Source organism: Vanacampus margaritifer, chromosome 2 (assembly GCF_051991255.1).
Source record: "Vanacampus margaritifer isolate UIUO_Vmar chromosome 2, RoL_Vmar_1.0, whole genome shotgun sequence".
Classification (NCBI taxonomy): domain Eukaryota; kingdom Metazoa; phylum Chordata; class Actinopteri; order Syngnathiformes; family Syngnathidae; genus Vanacampus; species Vanacampus margaritifer.
The window spans coordinates 3,666,034-3,687,410 of NC_135433.1; the positions used below are offsets into that span (position 1 = coordinate 3,666,034).

Sequence of the window (21,377 nt, forward strand, 5' to 3'; positions counted from 1 at the left end):
TTCCTTTAAACCAATAAAGATTTTTGTCTAACATGAATATACATAAGCTCCACACACTTTTTATTTTTTTTAAATTGCAATTAAACAGGCACGACTGATAGTGAGAAAAGTGAACCATAGTACAACAAAGTGAAATGTTTAGGTGTCTTCAATGGGTGAGTTTGTCTTCTCATGGTTAGGTAACCATTGCCTGTAAAGGTTTTTTTATTAGCTTTGAATAATATTGGTTTTCAGGGTTCTGCATGTGTTCTAGTCATTTTCTCCTGTAAAAGGACCCTCATCCTCATTCACACCCATCAAACGTGTTGACACATCCACCAGCGAAGGAAGGCTGCAACCCCGCAGGAGGCCATCTTTGTTGTCCTCTGGCGGGGACACCCGCAGCGTGAAAGTATCATCAGGCTGCTCCCGCTCCAGATCCTCCAAGCTCATCCTACAAATAGGGCAAATCCTTTTGTATACACAAATATATCACACATTTTATTTTTTTGTTTTTATTTTTCCCTGGAGAGCTCAGTATTGTTCATTTGGTAATTTTACCGATTTGACATATCATCATTGCTTTTTTTATTTTTTATTTATATATATATATATATTTTTTTTTTTTTTTGATATCACACATATTTGGACGGTTATACTAATAGATAGTATTTGGCTAGCAATGCATTCATTTGGCCAATTATGTCAATATTGTCATTTTTGACCAAGGATACTAATATCTTGATATTTTGCCAAACCTGGCCAACGATTTAACGATATGAGGAAGTGACAGACCTCATATCAAAGGTGGAGCCTTTGAAAGCTGGTCTGAGGCGGTCTGCTGCGGTGGACACGGTGTAAGGGACGGAGAAATGTCTTTGGGCCCAGTGCTTGTCTTTCTCCAGGGGTGCCAGATTCTGGTACATGTCATCCACAGCCAGCATGGACACCTTATAGACACAATGTCAGCAACCGTAACATCTTCAAAAAAAGATGGCGGGATTGAACGCAAGCACCTGAATGTTTCTATCAATCAGCTGGTTGGTCTCGAAGTCGTCATCGTCTTCGCCGAACGGGTTGATGATCAGCTCTCCCACCTTCAGCCATCCAGCATAGAAGAAGAACTGCAGTAGTGTGACGACGGGCACGTACAGGTCAAAATTGTGGCCCTTGTAGCCTTTGTCCGGGTTCAGGAACTGGCGGCCGACGACGCACAAGGCGAAGAAGGAGTAGACCGCTAACGTCACCACCTGTGTAACAAGATAGTTGAGCGGCAGCAAAAAAAAAAAAAGGTGATGGGAGGAGGTGTGGTTGTCCCACCTGAGTGTACACCAGAGGGATGCTGATCCAGTCATAGTGGAACAAGAGGCTGCATTTGGCCCTGTAGTTATTTAGCTCCTACAATGACAACCATACATGACTTCTCTTTTATTGGAATAACTTGATTGCCACTTTTTCCGTCTACTCTCTAATGTGGCTCCAACTTAACAGTGTATCAGACCGCGTGGAACCCCACTGCCCCTAAGAGGCCAAATCGGATACAACATGAACAGCGCTCCCAATAAAGGCACACAAAAACAAAGGGAAGACAGTAAAAAATTATTTAAATAAAATCGATTTTGGGGCATTTAAAATCGATTTTGAATCGTACTAAATGAGAACCGCGATTCGTATTCGAACCGATTTTTTGGCACACCCTTACTCTCTAGGCTAACTGTTAGCAAACTAGCTAATGGTCGCCTAGAGTTTTAATGGTCTTTGTTGTCGCAAGAAAATTTTGAAAGACCAACGACAGCAGAATCATATTATATTTTATTATTGTTGATGAAGTATCCTGATATGGTTCGGACAATATTAGGGATAGACCGATTATCGGCCGGGCAGATTATCGGCGCCGATATTCAGCAATTTGACGAATATCGGCATCGGCCATTTTGAAGAATCATATGGCCGATAATACATCCATTTAAAAAAAAGTTTATTTTGATTGAATTTAAAACTGAGATAAGTAAAAATGTAATTATTCAGATATTTTGAAAATTTGGAATATTTACTGTAGAAACTGTTTTTATTTAACTTTTGAAAACATGCTACTGCCCCTGGGAGATCCTGAAACTTTTTGTTAGATTTTTAAAACAAAGATGTCTATTGACTAAGACTTTTTTTGCAAACTCCAATATTTTAAGAACCCTAAAAATAATTCAATCAACATGTACTTTAAAATTCTCGCCAAATATAAGAGCTGGAATTTGCAATTAGTTTTTTTTTTTCAAATTTTGATGCTAATATTATCCCTTTTAGTGAAAATAAATATCGGCTCCAAATTTTAGTTATCGGCGTCCTTGACTACTAATAATCGGTATCGGCCCTGAGAAAACTATATCGGTCTATCTCTAGACAATATAGCATCATGTGCTGTCTCTTTGGCAAAATGTCACAAATATCAGATCAACCTAGGGTATTCTTGACAAAATATCATATCAATATCGAATATCATGACGATAAAGCATCATGGTAATATTGGTGTTATTGGACAAATAGCCTAATACGGTATCAAGATATTATCAATAGAGAGATCATTAAAATAGTCATAATAGGTTATTGTTATGCTATTCGACCAACAACATCACAATCGGCACGACACAGAAATCACAATACAATATTGTCCAACTGTACTGATATTATGATGCTGTATCATGATACTTAGCCAACGATAACAATATGGTACTTGGCTGATGATACCAATACTGTAATATCACAATATTGGAGCAATGATGACAAAGAACTTTGCTTGTCAAAGTGATGCCCCCCATTCAACAAAATATGAACACAGGATATGTTTGATACGGTATCGTTTCATGTGAAGGTGAAATTCACATCCATGAGGAGCCTCAAAGCGATGTCGTCCCTCACGCGGGCCTCCACTCTCGCGTTGGATGCCAGGTTGGCAAACCAGGTCAGCGGCATCCAATACTTGTTGAAGTCCGAGTGCAGTGACTCAAAAATCTTCAGCTCACGTGATGTCATGAAGCCTTGAAAGCAAACATGATCAAGATTATTATTATTATTATGATAATTTTTTTTTTTAGATGCATAGAAGCGAGCAGCTGATGTTTTGCCGGTACCCACCAGCCTCCACCACGTGCTCCAGCGTGGGGAAGCGCTTGTGCACTCGGGTGCTAACGGAGCGCAGGATCAGCACCGACGACAGGTTGGCATATCGCATGAGGGTGCGCCGCAGCAGGCGACCCCTCTCGTCGGCCCCGTGGACGTTCCCGGAGACCGCCATCATCAGGTTGTCGGGCAGCGGGAAGCTGGTGTATTGACCCCACCAACGATTAAACGCCAACGTTACGTAAAAGCCTGGAAATATAAAGATAATTGATACCAATGATGACCCTATTCAAAGTGGAAGTCAACCTTAAGCATTTCTTTTTTTTTTTTCTTTTCTTTTTTTTTGCTCAGTATTGTTCATTCGATTTGACATCATCATCACCTTTTTTTTTTTAAAAAAAATTTTAAATTTTTTTTTCTTTTTTAAATATATATACATATATATATATACATATACACACACATATATATATATTTATATATATATATATATATATATATTTTTTTTTGTATGTGGGTGAGCATGTGCATGTGCGTGCGTGCGTGTGTGTATTCATCAGTTCACCTAAAGCCCATTAAAAAAAATCCCATACTAATAATATAATATAATAATAAATTGCCAAATGCAGAAACATCAATGTAAGTTATCACGATGTGGCGGCTCTCGCTAACAGACAGAATTAAGTAACCAGAATTAGGTTAAAAATTTCTATATACGTAGACCATGTTTCTATAAATTTTGATATTTGGTTTTTATTTGAGGCAGATATTTTTTCCATTAAAATGTGATTCATGAGGAGGTTAGACCATTGGTCGATATTCAGAGTTTGTTTATTTTTCCAGTTAACAAGAATTGTTTTTTTTAGCGATAGTAAGGGCTACAAGTGTAGATTGAAATTGTTTATGTGGTAAGTCAGTTGTTGTAAAAAGTTGTTGGATAAAGGTATCCTACAGTCCAAAATAGCGGAAAGTTTTTCTAAGACTTTAGTCCAGAAATACATAACCGGAGTACATAACCATAAAGCATGACATAAGTGTCTGTAGTGTTTTGTAAACATTGGAGACAAATGTCGGAGTCTGAGAGTCCCATTTTCTTCATCATATATTGAGTAATGTATGTTCTGTGAATAATTTTATATTGGATAAGTTGTAAATTTGTGTGTTTTGTCATTTTAAATGCGTTTTCACAAACTTGAATCCAAAAGTCAGATTCCGGTGCTATAGACAAATCTGTCTCCCATTTCGAGATGGGTAAAGACATTTTATCAGTATATGAAAGTAACTTATATATTTTTGAAAGTTTTTTTGTTGTTGTCGGAGAAAGCTTGTTAATATCTTTAGCTAAAACAGGCGGTTGGAGCGTACCCCGAAGTGTTGGAATTTTTTTCTTTATCATATTTTTAACTTGTAGATAATGTAAAAAAAATTCCGTTTTTTATATTGTATTTTTGGAGCAAGGATGTATATGATATAAACATATTATCTGAGAAGAGATGGTGGAGATGTGTAATTCCTTTCTGCTCCCACACACCTAAATAAAACGATTGGTTGTTAAGTTGAAAGTCGGGGTTATGCCATAGGGGAGAAAGTCCACAGGGCTCCACTTGGGCTTTTGTCATTTCTAGTGCCTTCCACCAGGCAGTCACAGTGGCGGAAATCATTGGGTTTTTAAAACAATTATGTCGCTTAATCGATGTTGTAATAAAGAGTAAATCTCGAAGTCTGAGGTTATTACAATCCTTCTGTTCTAGTTCCAGTCAACAGTTAGTGTCTCTGTTGGGTTGTGCCCATAGAACGATATATTGTAGCTGGTTAGCTATATAGTAGTACATAAAATTTGGTGCCTCTAGACCACCTTTGGATTTACTTTTCTGAAGAGTAGATAGACTAATCTTTGCTTTTTTTTTATTCCAGTAAAATTTTGAACCAGTTGGCCGTAGGTTTAAATGGAATCATTGAGAAAAAATTGTTTATTTTGGGTAAAACTTTCATTTTAATGGTGGCTATTCGTCCTATTAGAGAAATAGGAAGATTATTCCAGCGCTCCAAGTCACTATAAATGTTATCCAGAAGTGGAGAAAAGTTTAAATGAATTAAATCAGTTAATTTAGGTGAGATTTTTATGCCTAAGTATTTTAAATTACCTACAGGAAATGAGTAGTGTGGGTCCTGGCTTGCAGGGTTCCATGAATTTTCTGTAATAGGTAGAAGTGTTGATTTTGTCCAGTTAATAGAATAATCTGATAACTGTGAGAATTTAGTTATTAAGTTAAAAACTTCCCCTAGCGAAGTAGCCGGCTTTTCTAAATAAAGTAAGATGTCATCGGCATATAGATTAATTTTATGTTCTGTTACCCCAGAGTGAATTCCTTGAATCCTTCTTTCCTGGCGTATGGCTAATGCAAGTGGCTCAATAAATATTGCAAATAATAAAGGGGATAGTGGGCATCCCTGTCTTGTGCCTCTCTGTAAAGTAAAGATCTGAGATATAATCCCATTAGTAGTAACTGTAGCTTTAGGAGAATCATATAATACTGATACCCAGTGGATAAATGATTTCCCAAAGCCAAATTTATTTAAAACAGCAAAGAGGAAGGACCAGTTAACTTTGTCGAAAGCTTTTTCTGCATCCAATGATATACTAACTGCCTTTTTATCATGCCGCTGTGACATGCTAATAAGGTTAAAGAGTCTCCTAATATTATTAGTAGAGTGACGATCTTTAATAAAGCCTGTTTGGTCGCTATGAATGATTGTCGAGATTACTGTTTCTAGTCTAGATGTGAAAGCCTTAAGCATTTCTTAACAATAATATGTTATATGTCACCTCACTAGTCTAAACATGACATTCTGAATAATATGACATTTGTGGAATAAGAGTTAAGCAGCAAAATCCAGACGTTTTTATCCATCTCAGGGGGCGGCCATTTTGCCACTTGCTGTCGACTAAAGATGACATCACAGTTGCTCAGGGCTGAGGCAATGACCAATCACAGCTCACCTGTTTTCTGAAGCTGAGTTGAGTTGCCCCTGAGATGGATCAAACCGGCTGGATTTTGCGGTTTAACTCATATTCCACTAGCGCGATATTAACCAGAATACAATATTTAGACTAGTGGGGCTGCATAGAACATATTATTGTAAAAAAAAAATGGGGGTTGGGGGTTGCCCTTTAAAAACAAATTGTGTTCTTTTAGTTTTGCTAGATAGCTAGTTACGCTGGACTAGAATTGCTCAACGCCGCTGTTTCCTTAAGATGGATTCCAGGGGCAACAGATCCAATGAAAACAGCAGAGGCCCCAGAATTGAACCCTGTGGAACACCATACGTTCCATGACATATATGAATTTATACTAACCAATTTCTTTTTTTTTGTTTTTGCTCAACATAGTATGAAAGGGTTACAATATAAAAGAAATCACATGCCGCGGCGTATCATCACGAATCATTTGAGTCAGGTGTGTGTCTTGACCTCTGCCGAACCTCTGGGGTTAAGAACCACTGCATTAGAGTGTCAAAATGTTATCCCCCCCCTTACAAACTATACCTACCGAGGACAAAGAGAACAGGGATGAAGTTGGTGTTGGTGAATTGGTCACAGTAAAGGGCGATACGTTCAAAAACATCCTGCTGTTTGGGTGTCAGCATCAACCTGTGTGTTGAAAAACAAGCCCAAGTCAAATATCAATATACATTGATACTGGTAATAATAATAATCACATTTTAGAATTTTGATTAATCACGATTAATCACTTAGTTAAAAATACTTTTTAATCAACATTTTTTTGCCATCCAAATTTGAAGCGCACCTGTTATGTGTTAATTCTTTTGACATTTGAGGACGTCTTTGACATGTTTTGATCCACTGCACACGCTCATCCTCCTCTTTTTTTCTAATAAGTTAATTACTTGCATAATTGAAAATGAGAGAAAAAATGACCTCAGTAGTTTGACATGAACAAATATTCTGAATGTCGTCCGCAAACATTTATTAAATGTTTTACTTTAAAGCATGTAGTTACGTTTATTGCTCTAACACAACCTGTGCTACCTTTTAACGTAACCATACACTGTCAAGCTAAAGGATTATCTGCGGTTAAAATAAATAGTGCAGTTAATCTGTTAAAACATGATTAATGCATTTTTTTGTGATTAATCAATGAGATAACGCTTTAATTTTGAGATTTAAATAATAATAATAATAATTATATTAATATTTATAATAATAATAATAATAGTATGATAGCAGATTTTATTTATAATGCAAAATTCATTTGAACTATTTCTATTAGTTTAACATTTTTTTCCCCACTTTTGTTAACAAGAGTATGAAAACCTAGAATTTTTTTATTGTACATTAAGAACAGATATGAAATTTGTGATTAATCGCGAGTTAACTAGTGAAGTCATGCGATTAATTACGATTAAAAACTTTAATCGCCTGATGCCCCACATTTTTAATCTTTTTTTCATTCATTCACTGCCATTGACGTCAAAAATTTATTTTAACTAGTTCTATTAGTTGAACATTTCTTTCCCACTTTTTTATTTTTATTATTGTACATTTAGTACCAATATAAAACTTGTGATTAATCGTGAGTTAACTAGTGAAGTCATGCGATTAATTTCAATAAAAAATTAATCGCCCCGATTTTTTTTAAATTAATCTTTTTAAAAAATGTATTTATGGCAGTGAATGAGTTAAAACAGTTATTACAGGTACAATTATTAAAAATTGGGATTACTTTGAGGATTACGAGAAAGAGAGAGAGAGAGAGAGAGAGAGAGAGAGCGAGAGCGCGCGCGAGAGAGAGAGCGAGCGAGAGCGTGCACGCCCGCGCGTGTGGGACCGTTTCTACATGTCAGGGAGGTGGGAAGGAACGAACTGACTCGTCGTGTCCTCCACACGCGGGCAGTTTGAAAAAGCTTCATGGACGGGAAGAGGAAATAGCGACCGGTATTCACTGGAATTTACTCGGAGCGAAAGTTTGAGCTCAGAGTCCGGCGGCACCTTCCAAACAAATCTTCCTCCCACAAATTCACTATTTAAACATCATGTACAACATATACACGGCTAAACTTGTGACTGGGATAAAAGTTATATCTATCTATCTTGAGCATACTCAATATTGGAGTAATACAAAAGTAATCCAGTTACATTACTTTAATATTTTGGTACTTGGATTACGTTACTAACTACATTTTTTAACAGGTAACTTGTAACTGTAACGGATTACATTTTAAAAGTAATCCTCCCAACCCTGATTCCAATGCAGTATCATTATGATATTTGGTCGAAAACAACAGTAAGAACTAGGGATGTAACATTATCCAAACATCACGATACGATACACTGAAAAAATGGGGATTGATATTTATTAGAAAAAATCTATTAAAGTTTGTTCACATCAGAAATTCTAATTAAACTCTTTGTAAAATGTACTTAGAATTTCTGAGTGCATCAATCTTTACTAAGCTTTTTCAAGTAAATATTACCCCTATCCATTTTTTCAGTGTATTATCACAATATGAATGTCACGGTATGATAATTATCACGATATTGTGGGGAGGATGCAGATATTAAAAAAAAAGAGGTCATGATACTGTAACAAAGAAATGAAAAAGAGCTCATACTGTCACACCGCGGTGAGGTTGTCTTGCCATTTCCTGTTTTATTTTGAAAATTCTGACTCCTCTCGTTTCAGGTCACTTGCCCTTCCTCGTGTGGTGTCAGTGTCAACCCTGTTTCCCATTACCCTCATGTGTTAAATGGTCTGCGTCTCCCCTGTCTTGTGCCTAAGTGTTTTCGTCAGAGCCACTGAAGCCTGTTACCGTCCACAGCCTTGTTGCCCTGTCCCTTGAGAGAACTTTGGTTTGTAACTTTGAACAGCCACAGTATTGTTTTAGTTAAGGAGCGATTTTTGTTTTGATTGTAGTTTAGACTTCCTCCCCTTTGGAGACGTGTCAGTTTTAGAACCCAGACGCAGAGATAGAGGTTGAGGCTTAAGCAGCTTTTATTAAACAAAACAAAAGTTCCTCGTTGAGAGGGAGAAAACAAAAGCTATTCAAAGTTTAACTAAAGGCGCTCCAAAAGGGAGGAAGTCTAAACTACAATCAAAACAAAAATCACTCCTTAACTAAAACAATACTGTGGCTGTTCAAAGTTACAAACCAAAGTTCTCTCAAGGGACAGGGCAACAAGGCTGTGGACGGTAACAGGCTTCAGTGGCTCTGACGAAAACACTTAGGCACAAGACAGGGGAGACGCAAACCATTTAACACATGAGGGTAATGGGAAACAGGTGGACACAATCAGGAATCAGGGTTGATACTGACACCACACGAGGAAGGGCAAGTGACCTGAAACGAGAGGAGTCAGAATTTTCAAAATTAAACAGGAAATGACAAGACAACCTCACCGCGGTGTGACACGTACTAAAAACACACACACAATATTGTGCTTTTGTACATAACAGCAATGCATATACACGACCTACAATCTCTAATAACACTTAATATTGGGGCACTTACTTGCTAACTAACACACGGACATATTGAGTTCTCCACATATTGACTCGGTTCACAAACATATTACGTTCCCTTTCATCTGACCATTAGCGTGGATTTTAAACATAGAAGGGCCAAAACATGGCTTGTGAAAATTAAACTGCACTAAAAACTACCCACCAGAAGGTGCTAGAACTGCACAAATTGAAATCAATCTGAGTTTCTTTTTAACAGATGTGCTCCTTTTAACCCATTCACTGCCATAAATTCATAAAAAAAAAAAAGTAGATTAGCAAAAAATAGGGGCAAGAGGCGATTTACATTTTTAATTGTAATTAATCGCATGACTTTACTAGTTAACTCATGATTAATCACAAATTTTATATCAGTTCTAAATGTACAGTACAATAAAAAAATTCTAGGTTTTCATACTCTTGTTAACATCCATCCATCCATTTTCTTAACCGCTTGTCCTCACAAGGGTCGCGGGGGTTGCTGGAGCCTATCCCAGCTGGCTTCGGGCAGTAGGCAGGGTACACCCTGAACTGGTTGCCAGCCAATTGCAGACTCTTGTTAACATACGTGGGATATATATTTTTTAAAACTAATAGAAATAGTTCAAATGAAATGTTGACGTTTATAGCCGTCAATGGCAATGAATGTGTTAATATCGTGACATGACAAAGACGATATTGTGGCAGTTTTAATATCGCAATATCACGATATTGCTGTTATTGTTACACCCCTAGTAAGAACACAATACAGTATTACAATATATAAATATGTCCACATCTCGACAATATGAAGATACGGCCCACCTGTAGAGCGCACTGAAAAAGACGTAGACCCCACAGAAGAGTAAAAATTCCTTGTAGAGCAGCTTGTAGATGCTGCCCTTCCACCTGAACAAGAGCTTGGAGAAGCCTCCAAACCTCACGTTGGCCACCTCAAGAGTGTATGACACAGTCATGCCTGTAAAAACAGGATGGGGGTGGGCTCAATGTCAAAAATTGAGGACCACTGCATTTAACAAAGCCAACGATTGGAGGCTCACCTGTGAAGGAGACAATGAAGCTGAAGAGAAGAGGCTCTTTGCTCCTCAGGTTCCCCATTTAAAGCCTTCCCCTGTGTGCCCTCTTGTCACAACAACTGAACAACACACCTTTTTTGTGTAATGGATGAGCTGGGAACATCGTGCCAAAGACAACTTCCACACAAATCAACCTTATCGGTGCTCCTTCCCTGACAACAAGTTCATAAAAGGTGCCATTCGCCGCCACTATAGCAAGACTTCACAAACTAAATAATGATGAATGGACGCTTTATGATTATATAAGATTATGATATATACTGTATATAATCATGATGATATATATATTTTAACTGGCTATTATTATAGTAGTGTGCATCATTTGTGGACACCATTTGTTGTTTTAGGAAAGTTAGTGATAAAAAAGAGACATAAATTAACACATACAGTAATAGATAATGCTTGATTTTATTTGTATAAAATTAAACATTTATGACAGGGGGTCAAACTAATTTTTTGTTGCGGCCACATCATAGTTAAGGGGAAGTCAACCCCCCCAATAAATAAATAAATAAAATAATTCTTGCCAATATGTTTTATGCAGCCCCACTAGTCTAAATACGGTATTCTGGTTAATATTGCGTTAGTGGAATATGAGTTAAGCAGCATAATCCACCAGTTTTTATTGATATCAGAAGGCGGCCATTTTGCCACTCGCTGTCGAGTGAAAATGACATCGCAGATGCTCAGGACTCAGGTAACAACCAATCACAGCTCAGCTTCAGAAAACAGGTGAGCTGTGATTGGTCGTTGCCTGAGCCCCGAGCAACTGTGATGTCATTTTCAGTCGACAGCAAGTGGCCATGGCCGTCCCCTGAGATGGATCAAAACAGCTGGATTTTGCTGCATAACTCACATTAAATAATTGTATGATTGTCTCATATTACACAAACAAAATCAAAATCAAACGGGTGGAGGGAAGCCTTGCCCAGCTGTGGTGAAAGTTTCAAGCAGATCTAGTGAGCCTAATGACTATTTTTGGCCCCTAGATGGCAGCAATGACTCTCTTTTGACAAGATTGGGTAGGCATCAGTAGAAGACGTGAGGCGGAGCTGGAGTGTTGAGGGGACAATGGCTGAAGAAGCCATAATGGCGACCGGTTGCAAGCAGCTCACGCTCGAGCAGTTTTTTTCAAAGACGAAAAGCATCGACCAACGCTAAAAAGCACATTGATGACGACGATGATCATCATCGATGATGATGATGGTGACTCCGAGGTTGACGGCGAAGTTGGAAGCGTTGACGCCATAGTCCAAACACAACATTTTCTGTGGACCTTGAAAGATCAGTCAAAATGCTTAAATCGGCTGGCACTGGCGACAACCCGTTTCTGAAAACGTCTGGCAGTCAAAGAGTTAAAAAGCAAAGACAATTTGCAATTTTGGTATTTTATGAAGAGACACGTCGATGCACATTTTGCAGGCCATATATAAAAGTGGCGGGTTGGATTTGGCCCCCAGGCCGTAAGTTTGACACCTGTGATTTAAGACGTTTACATTTTTACTATTGATTTATTAAAAAAGAAAAAAGAAAAAAAAAACACCTAATCTACGTATATAGTATAGTATACACTATCTGGATGGTCACTGAAATGATTTTAGGGTAGTCTAGATTTTTCATTTGTTGATGACGGGGGGTTGGCGGTTCCGATGCACAACCCCGATTATACATATTATACATAAAAATAAAAATAAACTGTACATTTAAGTTTGCGGCTGACTGGTCAAGTTCAGATAAAAGCATGCAATTCCATATGAAACTGATTGCATGTCTGTGCCTGTTCGCAGACCAGTGGCTGCAATCCCATTGCACTGATATGGATGTTCTTTGGAATGATTTGTCACATTGTCTATTGGTGAGAAGAGCAGTGCAAACAAGAACGCCAGGTCCCATCGCTCGCTTCTTGCTCATTTGTTAGTGAACGCCGTTCTATGCTCCTTTGTTTGTTCTTCACATGGCTACATTCACTTGTGTTGTAAATCATCCGTGCTTTGCTTTTATGCTACTTTTGGACGTCACGCCATTGACGCCAACTTCTCCATTTCCAGGTTAACTATTGATTCAAAGGATCAGCTCATCAGCAAGTTATGCAGAAAACTGATAACGATCCTGATAATTGGATTCAGGTGTGTTGGAGGGGTGAAACCTCTAAAACATGCAGGACGGTGCCCCTCAAGGATTTGAGGACTGCGATCCTCGAGCGCCACAGTCCTGCTTTTCGTCCTTGAAAAAAAACTGCTCGAGCGTGAGCTGCTTGCAATCGGTCGCCATGTTCTCTTCCCTTCCCCAGCCATTGTCCCCTCTAGCTCATTGGACTCGGGGCCGATTGAACGTCCGCCTGTGCAGAAGTGCTCGGTTGTGCTCCGTGTTTTCCGGTGTTAGCATCGCTAGCCCGGGAACCTTTATGACGTCGTCATAGCCGCCGCGTCAACGCTTCCAACTTCGCCGTCAACCTCGGAGTCACCATCATCATCATCGATGATGATCATCGTCGTCATCAATGTGCTTTTTAGCGTTGGTCGATGCTTTTCATCTTTGAAAAAAACTGCTCGAGCGTGAGCTGCTTGCAACCGGTCGCCATTATGGCTTCTTCAGCCATTGTCCCCTCAACACTCCAGCTCCGCCTCACGTCTTCTACTGATGCCTACCCAATCTTGTCAAAAGAGAGTCATTGCTGCCATCTAGGGGCCAAAAATAGTCATTAGGCTAACTAGATCTGCTTGAAACTTTCACCACAGCTGGCCAAGGCTTTCCTCCACCAGTTTCAAAAAAATAAAAAATAATAATTGGATGACGTCTTTTAACGTCATTGGCGGCCCTCCGTAGGTTTTTACTTGACGTCTTTTAACGTACATGGCAGTAAAAGAGTTAAGTTACAATAACATAATGGCTGGAATTATTTTAATGTGTACAGTAATGAGGACTGCATTTTGAGATTTTTAACGCTATATAGTAGTACTAGTCCTAAGCAAGGGAGAGTAAGAAGTGTACAAACCTGCTGTGTGTAGCACAACTCGAGGCTCCTCGCAAACATCGTCCAGCTGTTGAAGATGTTGCTCATTCTCTTCTTTTTCTCCACAGAGTTCCTCCTCGTACTTTGCTGTCGTTCTTGCAAACATTTTAGCACAATAATGCCAACAAAGTCTCACTTGATCTCTTTTTGACCACGTGTTACGTGCTTCTCTTTGCTAGCGGCTAGCGAACTAAGCTAAGCTAAGCTAAGTAGGGCGAGAAGCATCAACGCGCACCGAAACAAGTTTATTCACACGCTCAGATTTAATAAATTATGTTGCAGTCCATCAAAGTAGTGATTAACGTACTGTTTGGAGGTTGTAGTCGGTTCAGCACGGAATCGAAAAGAATGATTTAGCGGAGGGCGTCTGGTTATGTGAAGAAACGAAAGTAGATCTGCGTCGGAAATCAGGCAAGACACGCCCCCGCTGCGATATGATTGGCTGCTGGAGATTGTCGGCTTCAGAGCAAGCACTGTCATCAAGTCATCGACAGATGTCGCCATTTTTGCAGCAGTTAGAAAGACATAAAACTGCGAGGTCTCATTATTCCCTTTTTCAGTGCGTTGTTCCCAATATGTAAAGTTTAAATGCCTGTTTAAATTGGATTTATTGTGGTGAATGTGCAGATTAAAAATTTGCCATCAAGATGAACAAGCATTTTGAGGTACCGCAAGCTGAACGTTTATTATAAGGGATGCAATTTAACCATCAAATGTTATGAGTTTAATTTATTGCTCTATGTAATAGCTAGTAATGTACTGGCATTAGCTAGTAGCAAACATTTGATGCAGTATCTGATATATTACTGATATATGCAATATTTGTACTTTTGGCCACTTTTGTCATCTGTGGCTTTCACAAATTCTTGCTGCAAGGTTTGAATGCAACACTTACCTTCTAATAAAGGTTAGTGATGACACGCCATTGCACTTCGAGCACACTTATCATATCTTACGCTCCCCTAATGCTCAGAAGTACAAATTGATTTGCATTTGCATTGTACTGCCGGTTTACGTAACGTGATCACTTTTAATCTAATCCAATCAACTTTGTCTATAGCACATTTTATAAACAAGTGTTTACAAAGTGCTGCACATTGAGATCCACATACTATCATAGATACACATGAAATCTAGTAAAAACCAACAATAATTAAAAAAAAAAGTTAATAAATTACAAAAATACAATAAGTAAAATAAAGGAATAAATACAATAAAAATATATTTGCCCCCCACCACCCCAAAAATAAAAAATAAAAATAATACCACGCGGACCACACAATTCATGCTGAACTAAAAGCCAAGGAGTAAAAGTGGGTCTTAAGCCGAGACTTAAAACACTCCGAACGTGGCCATACTGTACATCTGGCTTTGTGTGTCCCTGAAGGTATTTTCCACGCTAATTTGGCAAGGTGGCTTTTTCTTCTATATTTTATTTCTATTTCATACACAAGGCAACTCAATGCTTCACATAAGCAAATACACAACACCTACAAACGTCAATAAACACAACCGTTAACGACATTCGGAAGCAAAGCAGAGAAAAGAAAAGTAGCTTACAATATTACTAAAGCATACATAAGCGTTTAAACACATTCAAAGAAAACTTTAAAAACGTTTCATATTCATAGTTTGAGTCGCTTTGAAAGCATTACGTTTACACATTTAAGTAAAGCTGGAGTTGATTCTTCTTAAGTCTTCTGAAACCCTCATATCTATGAACGGAATGAACGTAAATACTTTTGACAGGGCCAGGGAGCTTTGAAATAGTGTTTTGTCCTTAAAAAATAAAATCTCCACTTAAAAAAAAACTCCATTGTATGTTTATTTGGGTTATCTTTGATTGTGACATTTGTATGATGGCTTTAAACATTCAAGTGGGCAAACTGTGCAATAAAAGTGAGAATTTGAGAGGAGGGCAAATTCTTTTCCACTTCAAAAGATATCCGACATGATTTGAGGTTGGAACTGGAGCAATGTTCAAGATAAACGGAATATTAACCTGAATGCCGTCTTTAGACTAGTGGAGGCACATACAACATATTAAGAACATTTTGGGTTAACTTCCCCTTTAAGTTTTGTTGCTGCTAAATTTTGGGTTCTGGGGGGGCTCCATGCAAGATCGTGGGGTCTCAATCAATATGAAAAAGGTCTAGATCACCGAAGGACTACACGAGAGTCGCTGGTTAATGATCTCCCTCAACAAAATGCAAATCCCCCCCCCCCCATGTCATTCTTTCAATTTTTCCTGATATTCTGTCTATCACTGTTAAAATAAAGTTGCCATAAAAATCAAAGACTTATTAATTTCTAAGTCTGAACATTTTTTAAATAAGCGGAATCACTTATTTCCTCCCTCTCTATTTTATTCAAAATCATTTACACTTTTACAGCACACCAGACTCACTCCCTTCATTTTTTTAAGCTTTAAAGATCGCTGCTTCTCACCAGCACACTTGTGTGCCTCAACAAACTTTTTACTAGAGAATCTTTTAGCACAAACACTGCAACTAAATGGTTTCTTGCCAGCATGTTTTCTTGTGTGGTTTGTTAAATCTGACTTCCGAGAGAAGCTTTTTCTGCAGTCTGAGCAAGAAAAAGGTTTTTCTCCAGTGTGCCGTTTTGTGTGTCTTGTTAGCTGTGACTTCTGAGAGAAGCTTTTGCCACAGTCTGAGCAGGTAAATGGTTTTTCTCCAGTGTGTGTTCTTGTGTGTATTTTTAAACTTCCCTTGTGAGAGAAGCTTTTGCCACAGTCTGGGCAGGAAAAAGGTTTTTCTCCAGTGTGCTTTTTGGTGTGGCTTGTTAAATGTGACTTCTGAGAGAAGCTTTTGCCACAGTCTGAGCAGGTAAATGGTTTTTCTCCTGTGTGTTTTCTTGTGTGGTTTGTTAAATGTGACTTCTGAGAGAAGCTTTTTCCACAGTCTGAGCAAGAAAAAGGTCTTTCTCCAGTGTGCGGTTTTGTGTGGTATATTAACAGTGACTTGTGAGAGAAGCTTTTGCCGCAGTCTGAGCAGGAAAAAGGTTTTTCTCCAGTGTGTTTTCTCATGTGGCTTGTTAAATGTGACCTCCGAGAGAATCTTTTGCCACAATCTGAGCAGGAAAAAGATTTTTCTCCACTGTGTGTTCTTTTGTGTTTTGCTAAAGTATTCTTGTCATAGAAGCTTTTGCCACAGTCTGGGCAGGCAAACGGTTTTTCTCCAGTGTGTCTTCTTGTGTGGTTTGTTAAATCTGACTTCAGTGAGAAGTGCTTGCCACAGTCTGAGCAGGAAATAGGTTTCTCTCCAGTGTGTGTTATTTTGTGTATTGTTAAATTACTCTTGTCAGAGAAACTTTTGCCACAGTCTGAGCAGGTAAATGTTTTTTTTCCATTGTGTGTTCTTTTGTGTATTTTTAAATTACTCTGGTCAGAGAAACTTTTGCCACAGTCTGGGCAGGCAAACGGTTTTTCTCCAGTGTGTGTTCTTGTGTGTTTTGTTAAATCTGACTTCTGAGAGAAGCTTTTGCCGCAGTCTGAGCAGGAAAAAGGTTTCGCTCCTGTGTGTGTTCTTGTGTGTATTTTTAAATTTCCCTTGTGAGAGAAGCTTTTGCCACAGTCTGGGCAGGCAAACGGTTTTTCTCCAGTGTGTGTTCTTGTGTGTTTTGTTAAATCTGACTTGTAAGAGAAGCTTTTGCCACAGTCTGAGCAGGTAAATGGTTTTTCTCCAGTGTGTTTTCTCAGGTGAACTTTCAAACTCCCTTTTGAACTGAATGTTTCCGCACACTGAGAACATTTGCAGCGGTTGTTGTCAGCATGATCACCTTTAGACTGTGACCTTATGTCATCACTTTGTGCTAGTGATGATCCCCATTGGTCTGCATTACCTTCTGTCTCCATGTGTTGAGGAGTTGAGCTGCTGCTTGGAGGCTCCGCCCCTCTGTCCTCCTCACTCTCACCCATGACTTCATCTTTACTCTTAAAAGGGGCAAAGGTCAGTGGTGTCTTGGTGACATCATCCTCAAACGCCTCCTCTTTGACGAAAAGGGGCTTTTCTTCCTCTTTGATGTAAGGATGCTCTTCTTCCTCCCGTTTCACAAGAGGAGACTTCACCACCTGTTCCTCAGGACGAAGATATTCCTCACCAACGTCTGCGGGACACAAGAAGGCAAACATACATTTGGTTTAGTTAAGTCAAATCTCAAGCGCGACTTGATGTTGTGTATTATTGTTTCTAACCGGCCGCTAAGTGGTCTCGGCGAAACGGCTTGCTCATTGCGAGCGCGCAGTGGCCTAAATGTGCACATTTGTTTTATTCATAACCACTTGTAAATATCTACAAGCATTCACGGCAAATCTGATACATTCACGGCAAAATAACATTCGCAGTAGATTTGACGGTTAAAATAACCTTTGCCTAAACAATCACAAACTAACGCTACCACATCGTCTCTGTAGTAACGTTATGCGACTTTTTCTTATGGTAAAACGTTATGCCACTTTTCCACATATTTAACTCTTTCACTGCCAGACGTTTTCAGAAACGGGTTGTCCCCAGTGCCAGCCGATTTAAGCATTTTGACTGATCGTTCAAGGTCCACAGAAAATGTTGTGTTTGGACTATGGAAACACACATACTACCAAATGAAAGATTGGACTCTCATTTTTTCATCAGAAAAAAAAAGTTTGTTTCTACCTTATTCCGTTCTTCAGTAATCAACAATAGAAAATGGTTACTTTCACCGAAATTCTCTCTTTTGAAACAAAAAACGGAGAAAAAGAGCTTTTTGTGAAACGATGTTATTTCATGCACTCTAGTGAATTGTACACTTCTTTTTGTCCATGAATGATGCCACAAACACCTAAATAGTGCTTTACTTCTGTAAAACGCTTTCACCAACAATGAAAAAGTGTTTTTTGATTGCAAAATATGTTTATTTCCATTCAACAGTGTAACAATTTGACAAAACAATTTCGCAAACTATTTACAAATGTGTGCAACTGTGGTACTACTTACAATTATGTGGATGTTTCAAATACAGTTTTTCTTTTTATAACGCTCCCCTGCGTGCAAGGAGACGCCGCTGGACTCGCACAACAGTTTACTTTCACTTTGTCCGTTTCGCGTGCAAACGTTACACTTTCTTGACTGCCTTTTTTTCCGGGGAATAAATAGCAAGTAGCAGACTGTATACACTCCTCCGATGAATATGCATTGGACTCGGGGCACTCTTCGTCGTCCGATCGAACGTCCGCCTGTGCGTGCTCGGTTGTGCTCCACGTTACGACGCCGTCAATGCCGCCGCGTCAGCGGTTCCAATTTCGCCGTCAAGCTCGGATTCACATTCATCATCATCGATGATGATCATCGTCGTCATCAATGTGCTCTTTTAGCGTTGGTCGATGCCTTTCGTCTTGTAAGTGTAGAGCTGCTTGCAACCGCTCGCTGCTTGCAACCGCTCGCCTCCTCGGCCATCTAGCTCCACCCGCCTAACGTATTCTATTGCCGCGTCAATGCTTTCCATCCACGGAGTCACCATCATCATCATCGATGCCATCAATGTGCTCTTTTAGCGTTGGTCGATGCTTTTGGTCTTTGAAAAAAACGGCTCGGGCGTGAGCTCCTCGCAACCGGTCGCCATTTTTCCTTTGTTTTCCATTCTGATCTCCTGCTCGACGCTCTAGCTCCGCCTCTACTGACGCCCACCCGATCTTGTCAAAAGAGAGTCATCGCTGCCCTCTAGGGGCCAAAAATAGTCCTTAGGCACAACAGACCTAATTGAAACTTTCACCACAGATGCGGAAGGGTTCCCTCTATCCGTTTCAAAAAAAAAAAAAAAAAAAATTGGACGACGTCTTTTGACGTCATTGGCAGCCCTCCGTAGGTTTTTACTTGACGTCTTTAAACGTCAGTGGCAGTGAAAGAGTTAAATAGTTCTCAAATGTGTAAGAGACATGTCTGTATTTTTCTTTTCTTCTGCTGCCATGGCCAGTCGCTTCCATTCACAACATTAGCACATGGCTACCATGACCGAAACCACTACCCCTTCGAGAGAGAAGGGTGTGGCCTAGACGTGGCCTGGTGCAGCTATTTACATAAAAGTGACATACCCCTAAAACAGGCTGTTTTGAACAGAGCGTTTTTTTGGGCTGATTTAGGGACAGCAAAAATATTAGATCCAAAGTCAATTTTGATGAATGCATGTCACAGACATGTCTTTTACACATTTGAGAAGTATTTTAGAATGTTGAAAGAATAATATGAGACCCTTAAAAGCAACCCTCCCAACCCTGGTTATAAGTCTGCACTTCTTCACGTAATCATGACATGTCGCTAGCTCAGAATGCTAGTAGTAGCACGAAAACAAAACAATCAATCCTGACTAAGGGTTCTAATGGCATTCAAACGCTAATGCTATACCTACTAAACTGATGTGCCGCTGACATAAAACAACATGTAGTCAATTCCATTCCAGAAGCTCGCTGAGAAGCACAAGAAATTGTTTAAGATTTTATTGATTGATTGTTCTAATAACTGTTGTTGCAGAGCTGCCAACTGTTACGGGTTGTCCGTATTTTTTCACACTCTTGATTGGATGCACTCCTTATAGAAAGGGAAAAAAAGCAGACGGTGGTTAGATCATACTGAAGCGGCCGCGTATTGTTTGGCCAAGATAAACAATCTGCGTTGGTTATTTTCCCTTGACCGGTAACTCACCGCCTAGTTGATGTAAATTTGTGATGCTAACCGACCGCTAAGCTGTGGCGGGTAGGTCGTGACTGAAGTTAATTGATTATTGACTTTGAATGTTTTTTTTGTACATTGTGAAAAAATTAAACAGCACATTATGTGCAAAAATCTCCTGTGTGCTTAACATGTACTTAAATAATTTCAACATTAAGAGACACCGATTGAAATTAAGTGTTTATTAAACAAATTATCTTTGGATAAGCTGAAAAGTCTGGCTCCGGTCAAATGCTTCGAGCCACTGGGCCATTTCAACAAAATGACTTCAGATTGATTCAGTGGTTCAGAACGCTTTTGGTTTCTCCATTTTTACTCAACTTTATTTTGAACATTTAAAAATGACAATAAAACAAAACAAGCATAATGTCACAATTGTGTCAAAAACAGACATTTAAGTTATTCCACAAAACAAGGATGAAATATAACTGTTTTCGTTCCCCGTAAATAATAGTAATGACTTCCAAAGAAACTCACTTAACAAAGGAAAATACTTACTGTTTGAAATGGAATAGGATGAAGCAACTGCTCATCTAGTCCTATCCCAATTATACCTCACTTATTACTTTAACTCATTATTCTTAAATGCCTTAACAAAAATTGTACTCAACCACTGTTTTTATGATTCCTCCCTAGTATATTTAGCAAAAATGATTTCTTTATATAATTTCTTAAATTGACAAATGCTTCAATGTTTCCCTCAAGACCATTCCACAAAACCACACCACAGATCGAAATGCACATACTTTTGAGTTTTGTGCGAGCATAATTGGGTTTAAATTTCAATTCCCCTCTCAAATAAAGTAAATAATTTTTGTATGTTGCCGGGCAGCATTTTATTATTTGCCCCATACATTATTTGTCCAGTTTTAAAATCTAACAGATCCCTAAACTTTAGTTTGCACAATAATAATAAAAAAGTGTATTGGTATATTCAAGGTACCCTACATGATTT

At 38.8% G+C, this 21,377-nt stretch overlaps 1 protein-coding gene and 1 pseudogene across 2 annotated transcripts in view; both read right to left on the bottom strand.

Moving 5' to 3' along the window:
* Positions 1–39: 39 nt before the first annotated feature.
* Positions 40–17,708, bottom strand: best4 (bestrophin 4). The gene is made up of 11 exons (XM_077558648.1): positions 17,565–17,708; positions 13,686–13,798; positions 10,655–10,842; positions 10,419–10,572; positions 6,645–6,745; positions 3,109–3,342; positions 2,857–3,011; positions 1,300–1,377; positions 996–1,229; positions 775–929; positions 40–433 (listed from the first exon to the last, which is right to left on the bottom strand). Exons 3-11 carry the CDS (start codon positions 10,710–10,712, stop codon positions 250–252), a joined length of 1,353 nt encoding a protein of 450 aa, XP_077414774.1. The 5' UTR covers positions 10,713–10,842; positions 13,686–13,798; positions 17,565–17,708; the 3' UTR covers positions 40–249.
* LOC144044315 (uncharacterized) overlaps positions 16,119–21,377 on the bottom strand; it is a 13,922-nt pseudogene continuing 8,663 nt past the window's right edge. Inside the window, exon 2 of the transcript XR_013291251.1 lies at positions 16,119–17,828. The product of XR_013291251.1 is annotated as an uncharacterized LOC144044315 (transcript). The remainder of the gene's footprint in view (positions 17,829–21,377) is intronic.

Bases quoted from the DNA above. Each gene is read 5' to 3' on its own strand.
- best4 (XM_077558648.1), bottom strand. From the start codon at position 10,712: ATGGGGAACCTGAGGAGCAAAGAGCCTCTTCTCTTCAGCTTCATTGTC. The intron at 3,343-6,644 runs GTAGGTATAGTT...TTATATTTCCAG, and splicing joins CCCTGTTCTCTTTGTCCTCG to GCTTTTACGTAACGTTGGCG. The intron at 1,230-1,299 runs GTGGGACAACCA...CTTGTTACACAG, and splicing joins TCCCTCTGGTGTACACTCAG to GTGGTGACGTTAGCGGTCTA.